Below are 8,030 nucleotides of genomic sequence, written 5' to 3'. Positions count from 1 at the left end.
AGTCTTAGTTGTATAACAAAGTTACTTCTTTTTAGTACTTTATTTAGTATTACTTTATAAAATAATAAATTTTAATTTAATAAATTTTAATTTAGTAAATTAAAATTAATTATAATAAAAATTCAAAAATTAAACTTATTATATTTTAGTATTTATATTGTAAACTACATCTATAAAGCTTTATATATATAAAGCTTTATATATACTGATGTAGATAAGAAACAAATGTTAAACTAATGAAATTATGCATATTCCATATGCATAAAAAGAAAAAAAATCTCTTCACATATGTATCACATTTTAAATAAACAGTTTGTCAGAACTTGTCATTTGATGAACTAACTACTGAGTTTCATAAATTTTCTGGCATACTTGATATACAACTTAGATTGAAAACGATGAAAGACAATGGTTATAACTACAGCTTCAAAACCTCACATAGCGATGATGGCAAAAGGAAGAAACCAAGTATTAAGATAGCGAATGACTTTCAAACCAAGTATAGATTAATAGATTAATACAGGAATAAGAGGAGGAAGAGAGATGATGAAGGATAGTGTAAGAAGGATTTTATGCATTACCTCCAGCAATAGCAGCAGTCTTTGACCCGATTTTATTCTTCTTTCCCGCTAAGAAAGAATCAAAATATTAATAAATATTTCAATCTTATAAAAAATTAATTCAATTAATAAAAGATGTATTTCATTTTGGAGGACTAACATACAGTATCTATAAAGTCTAACTCAGACTCGAAAACGACTGTATATATGGAAAAACGTTTCATACGAACAACTTTCATACGAAAGTTGTAGGATAGCAAGATCATTGAAGATCATTCCTCTTATTTTCATATGTACATAAAAGTAAATTTTAAGTGAAAAAATGAAAATAAGAGAAATAACTTCTAATAATCTTGATCTTAATAATTAAAAATCAGTCCAGAGCATGATCCTGTTATCCAGAGCATGATCTTGAACAACATTCAAAAGGTTTTAGCCACTGCTTGGACATCTCGGATAATACTTTGATAATGGCGGTATAACTTTCAATCCTCATAACTCGAAAAGTACTAAATGAAAATGAATTTTATTGTAGTGAAAAGTTCTCGGGGTGAGCTAGATAAGAATATGCAATCAAAAATAGGGAGTTCTATTTATGAAAACATCAATCACATTAACTTAATCTTGAGAAGGTTCCTCAAAGTCAATATTTTTATTACATTCCCCCTTAATATCCTACAATTTTCGTATAAAACATTTTTCTATATCTATAACCATATCATTTCCGAGATATAAGGGTCAGACTTTATACACATTCCTTTAGAATTTTAACGAGAACTTACTTGGCAGGCTAAAGGGTGCAGATTCAAAAGGATCTTCTGGTAATTCCGTATATGTCATAACAAGGCTTTCGCGACTTTTTACTCCACTAATACTGGTGTTGCTTCCTCTCCTTATTTTATCAAATTCAGCACCAAAGATATGATCTTCCGTTAACTGATTAAAAGGTTGTACATCCTCAAACGGATTCCACGTTGCTACGTCTACGCTCAATGACCTTTCTTCTGATCCCATTAGGCTTGAAAGTTCACCCTGATAAAAATGTAGGCAAACTTTAATATTAACTATTTTCAAAAAATATTTTCAATATCAATAGTTACTTGAAGATGAGAGATTATCATTAATGCTAGTGCAGTGCATAAAATAATAATAATAATAATAATAATAATAATAATAATAATAATAATAATAATAACAACAACAACAACAACAACAACAATAACAAATATAAATATATATTAAAAAACGATATTCTAAGTAAATAAAATAAAATAAAATTTCACATTTTACATATAATCTACACGATTTTTCATTCAAATAAATTTTTATTTCATATTTTTTATTGAATAATTTTCCAATGTCTCTAAAACAACTTTTCGTGTATATAATATTATGGCGAATGCCATAATTGGAAGCATTAGTGCATATTAAAGCCGTTATACGCTGATTTCATTTGAATATAAAATTTCATTTGAGTATAAAAATGAAATGCAAATATTTCGAATTATGAAATAAATATTGTACATATTTCACCTAATAGTATAATAAAATGATTGAGCATTTTATGATTTAATCAATTCCTATGTTTATTTATAAACATATTTTTATTTTGTGTACGACAGTTTTAATGTGCACCAATGCGCACTAAGTGCGTTCAATCGAATTCGCTGATATAAACTTTTTTAAACTTATAGTAAATATAGAACGGAAATTTTTCCAATAATGTAAAACGCGATTCGTATTTTGTCAACGTCGTTCAACAAAAATAAATATAAAATTGTGCGCTTCATGTACTTACAACACGTACATGCGAAGCACTAGTTGCTATACAAGGCCTTGTGTCACTTGGAAGTTCTGGTGGCGTAGTTGGATCATCTGAACGTGGCTTGACCGAAGCCTCATATGGCGCTAAGAATTGAGTGGTTTCAGTTGCAAATGCTCTGTAAATGTCGAAACGATGATTATAATATATAAATATATAAATAAAAATATCTTAGATATTTAGATCTTACGAAGAGGAATATCCTTAAAATATAAATATGTTATAGATCGGCCTGATAAAAAGTCTCCACAGGCACAACTGTAATAAAAATGAACCGTTTGACCTCCACAAGGCATCATTTTTCGAAATGGATTAATACTATAATTTCTATTTTTTTTATTTTCAACGTGTACGATGCATTCCTACGTCATTATTTGCACTTTCTATGTATATTTTTAAGTAAAAAGTTATAAGGATAATAATATAAATTCATTTAATTGTTTCTCACAAATCAGGGTGCTTTTGATTATTGTGATTTTTGTATTACAAAATTTAATTAAAAAATGAATTTTTATTATTAAAAAATATAATTTTCTTACAAAAAAGAAATATTTAATTGATAAAAACTAATATGAGTAATTATAAAAACAACTGTTGTAAAAAATAGCTCTAAAAGAATTGTTTGTAAAAATAATTGTGAAAACAATTGATTTAAAGGGAAGCCTAAAGTAAAGGTCGAACTCCGACGAAATCATTAGAGATCGCGCCGCGCGCCACACATCGACATGTCTTTTTATTTCTTATACAAAAATTATACGTGTGCTTACGTGATAAAACAGACATCTTTAGGATTCCCTTAAAGAAGCTCTGAAAAGAATTAATAGATCGCAGGAGTTCAAGCACGATCTCGGGATGCGTACAAAGATTCTACGTACAAGTCGGATGTTCACTGAAATGACATAACAATTCGACTGGCACGATCTACTCAATATAAATAAACGTGCAGCAGTTCTTCGTGTGTACTCCATAATCGTGCCAAAAATTTCGCACTCTAGACCTGAAGCAATACAGCGTTGACTTAAATCTCAAAAATCAAGTTATCGACTTCGATATCCTTACAGCTTTTTTTTGTAACAAACAATTAAGTCAATCTTATCCTTGTAATTTTTTTACTTAAAAATATACACAGAAAGAATAATAACGTAGAAATGCATCATACTCATTGAAAATAAGATATTGTAGTATTAGCCCGTTTTGAAAAATGACGCCTCGTAGAGATCAAACGGTTCATTACAGGGAGACTTTTTGTCGACAAGATCTACAACATATCAAATTTTCAGACAATTCAACCGAAATTCAATTTCCACAAGATTTGTGTAGGGTCCTTTGATCATTAAATTGTTGATTTTTTCTTATACAAATATTCTAAAAATAAATATGCATTCGTAATATTTCTATTTATAATATTTCATACATTGTTGCAAAATTACAATCTTTTTTCCTACAAGTCCTTTTTATTTTTTTAGAAGACACTTTCTCGGAATCCGGTCGAATATCTGACTCGAAGAAATTGCCTTCTCGGATATTCGATCGGATACCGGATATCCGATAATTTTGTGATCCAGTGCATCCCTAATATTCCCTAATATTATAATAATAAATTTTATAAATTTTCATAAAATCCTATAGATATAAGATATAAAAGAAGAATTTTAAATATAGAGACTTACTTATTAAAAGCACTCGTGTCACTGACGTTTCTCCTATGACGTGAGGACGATAATGTCGGACTGTCAGGCGGAGATATGCTCGAACTTATATTTTGACTCAAACTTTCTGTCTTATTAACCGGTTTTGGCAAAGCCGGTGGCGTCACCGTTGGTGGAATCGCCTTGTTAGGCCCTGTCGGAATGGATAATTTCGACGGTAATGAAGTGACTGGCGGATATTTGGATGACGATGGATAACTAGGATTAGATAGTTTCGGAAGAATCTTGCCGGGTTTCGGTGCAACAGGAGGTGGTATTTTGGTAGGTGGCGGCATTGCTCTCGCATCATCCTTGAATGGATCTGGATATCCTGTAAAAGCGGCAATGTGAAAAAAAGATCATTTGATCATTTTTACTTTATTTGCTTTTACTTCGTGGTACTTAGATGTATCGTTACTTAGATTACCTGACGGCGGAAATAGAGCTTCCAAATTTTTCTCGTTCATGTTTGTCGTAGCTCTCGCATCGTGCTGCCTCGAATCGAAGTAAAATGCATTTTTATCTTGAACAGTAACGGGTGACTGCTGAGTTAAAGGAGAATGACTGATCATTGGGCTTTGTGATTGACCGTACTGCGACGGTTGTCCTTGCGACTGGCCAAAGGGAACATTTTGACTAGGGGTGCAAACGTGTGGCGATACCTGATAGAACGAAACGATTATATTAAGAGTTTGCTAAAGATTGCTTAAACATTTTCAAGCAGAGAAATCGAGTACACAATCGATTTGTTAACCTTACTTGAACATAAGAGATAGAATTTGACGGCGTAGTTTGCGTCTGATTTCCTTGACCTGATATTTGTCCTACGATTTGACCACTCAAATTGATCGGTCCCGCGCTAACGGCTTGCCCCTTTGGTCTTTGCCTCGGCGTCACAGATGTGCCCTCAACCGTCGTTATAGGCGTAGGTTTCGGAGTTTTTACAGATGCCGATCTTTTAATATTTTCGGATTCCATAGGTGGGCATGATAACGAATCTATCGTTGGAATTGGGATTTTCTGTAAAGATAAAGTAGCAAAAACTAACGTAAGTTATAAAAAAAAGTACATAGAGACATGTTTGATATAAATTTGCAATACTATTATATAGTTGTTTAAGTATTACAATGTACATACATGTAAATTTTGCACAGGGCACTCTTTGCCCTGAATTTGAAAAGCAATTGCGGAAACTTGATAAATATCAGGACGTATGTCAGGATCTGGCTCAAGCATATATCGAATTAAACAATGGAGTGCTCTACTATATCTGTAACATAAAAATATTTTATCCAATCTACTTAATATATATATGTTATATATATATGTTATATTCATTTACTTTACTCATTTACTTTATTCATTAAATAGTTAAATTAATTCGTTAAGTAATTAAAATTGGAGTAATTTGTGTCTACGTAATTTTTCACATACCTTGAATTATCCGGTATAGTGAAATTTCCAGATTGTATGGCAAGCGTGCTTTCGCCAAACGGTAGTGTAAAAAAGCAGAGTTTATACAACAAACATCCTAAAGCCTGAAAGACAGAAATTGTATGTAAAAGACTCGCCGATAAGATTTTCTTAATTTTATTTACATATCACTTCCTTTGAAAATAACACATTTAAAAAACAATTTTCGAATTATTAGCATGAATGAATTAAAGTCCAGATTATCGAGCCAAATCTTAAGCATTTATTACATAACATTGGCAAAAGACAATAAAATATTTACCGAAATACTCGCGGCTTCGACTCAATATTCGATAATTTGAACGCATCTTTAGACAAATATTATCTTATCAATATATTATAAAAAATAAACTAATTTCTAAAAAAATCGTTGAGAAACATCATGACTTCTAATTTTTATTTCAAAAAAGTGAATCATAACAATGTTAAACAGATTTAAAAAAAGTAAAAAAATCATAATAACTCACAAAAAAAATAGTTTGAAGGGTTACATACACTGAAAGTAAAATGTAATAAATATTTGTTTTGAATAGTGCCAGTTAAATATTTATTAAATGTAATATGCATATATTTATATGTACATATATTTATTTGATACAAAAATCATTCATTTGATTAATTAATTTTTTTTATTTAACAAATAAATTTGTTTTTCATAAATAAATGTTATATTAATACTTCAAACAATTATTTATTAAAATTTAGTACCTTTTTTCAATGGCTCAACGCCAAATTGACGTATTTTGAGATATTTTTTTTGGGCAAAGAATAAAATAAATTAAAAAATTAATAATCACGTTTTTTAATATTTTATTTATATAAAAAATTATTCCGTCCAATTTGATTATAAATAACTTCCATAATCTGCAAAAAATCCCGACTCTATAAGCAACATTCTAACTTTTTATGGAAAAATTATTAAGGCTCGATTTTTTATTATCTGGTTAATTTATGGTTAGGCTTAACCCTTAAAAGGGCTTTATCTATGATGAAATTCATTAAATGGAACATCAGGTTTTAAACTTACCACAAATTAATAAAATGATAATGAAAAACTGGGTCTAAAAAGTATTAAAATTCCAGTATTGTCTTCTAAAATAATGTTGTAACTAAGGACCATCGGCTTTGGAATTTATGAAAAATAAAATTAAGCCATTTGGAAAAAAAAATCAATTTTTCATCTAAAATTCAGACTTTTAAACTTATTGGAAAAGTATTAAAAATCAAATTTATAAAAATCAAATTTAAAAAAATAAGCCAATGGCCCTTAGGACATTAATTTAAAAAACAATATTGAAATTTTAATATTTTTGTATTTCTAGAGGAAGTTAGGATGCTGCTCATGGAACATCTTAACTTTCTGTAGAAATTTTCGTGTGGTGGCTGCAGAAATTACAAAGTCCATATATAATCAAATTGAAAATTTTTTTATATAAATAATATTAGGTATGGGAAAAAGTTCGTGACGTTTTTCCCATTAGATGGCATTAAAAAATGCCAACTTTTTCCCACACCTAATATATCAAGAAATAATATTAAATTATTATAATATTTTAATTTTACTCTCTTTTTGAAAAAATCCCAAAATAATGATCAATTTTTCGGCGCCCAGAATATATGTAACTTCTTTAAAAAAATCTTCGCGACTCCAAACGGGTAATTTTACAAAATAAAAAAATCGTCTCGAAAGATAGCTTTTTAAAGTTGTAAAACGAAAATGACATTTGATCATGTTAAAACATATTCTTTTTTGCCAATATTATTTTGTCAGTCAATAATTTTCTGTCAAATTAAAAAATAATTTTTCCTTCTTTCCGAGGAACTTAATTTTGAATTGTGTCATTTTTAAAATAAAGGAATATCACAATGTATATACATATAAACGTAAGTAATATGTATTACTCACCCAAATATCTGCTTTTGTAGTAATAGACTTTCCACAGTACATATCAACCATTTCAGGTGCTCTATAGCTTAAAGTGGTGTATTTCTTTATTTCTTCCTCGACTACAGCAGCACCGTGAACACCGGGATTAAGAACCTTTCCCGTCGCAGATCCAAAATCACACAAAACGTAATGACCGCTGTCAGCGAGCAATATATTTTCCACCTATCGCAAGACAATTAAACGTAGCTCACGATATTTCCAGTGACATTACATAATATCCATTAATTAAGTAATTCACCTTGAGATCTCTATGAATTATGGGCGTTTGACAGTGATGTAATCTTGACACAGCTTCACAAACGTCACAAAAAATTTGTAAAACTTCTGATTCACTGAAACCTGTTTGCAACCTAGAAATAAGAAATTAAATTAATGTATAATTAATGTACGCCATAAATTTTAATATTATTAGATGAGCAAAGATAGTAATGGGTAATATTTTGCAATTATTTGAAAAATTAGATACAGACATTATTATATTAGATATGGCATTTATGTATATATATATATATATATATATATATATATATATATATATA

At 29.4% G+C, this 8,030-nt stretch overlaps 1 protein-coding gene across 1 annotated transcript in view; it reads right to left on the bottom strand.

The window, feature by feature from the left end:
• Positions 1–8,030, bottom strand: part of LOC105626079 — a 17,659-nt gene that overhangs the window by 6,935 nt on the left and 2,694 nt on the right. Inside the window, exons 4-13 of the mRNA XM_012207389.1 lie at positions 7,730–7,852; positions 7,450–7,653; positions 5,505–5,608; positions 5,208–5,340; positions 4,830–5,090; positions 4,498–4,732; positions 4,053–4,401; positions 2,359–2,500; positions 1,343–1,592; positions 582–629 (exon numbers count right to left, since the gene is read on the bottom strand). Coding sequence (XP_012062779.1) covers positions 582–629; positions 1,343–1,592; positions 2,359–2,500; positions 4,053–4,401; positions 4,498–4,732; positions 4,830–5,090; positions 5,208–5,340; positions 5,505–5,608; positions 7,450–7,653; positions 7,730–7,852 — 1,849 coding nt within the window. The remainder of the gene's footprint in view (positions 1–581; positions 630–1,342; positions 1,593–2,358; positions 2,501–4,052; positions 4,402–4,497; positions 4,733–4,829; positions 5,091–5,207; positions 5,341–5,504; positions 5,609–7,449; positions 7,654–7,729; positions 7,853–8,030) is intronic.

This window comes from Atta cephalotes (assembly GCF_000143395.1).
Source record: "Atta cephalotes unplaced genomic scaffold scaffold00004, whole genome shotgun sequence".
In the NCBI taxonomy this organism is placed as follows: domain Eukaryota; kingdom Metazoa; phylum Arthropoda; class Insecta; order Hymenoptera; family Formicidae; genus Atta; species Atta cephalotes.
This window is presented reverse-complemented; position numbering and strand designations above follow the sequence as displayed.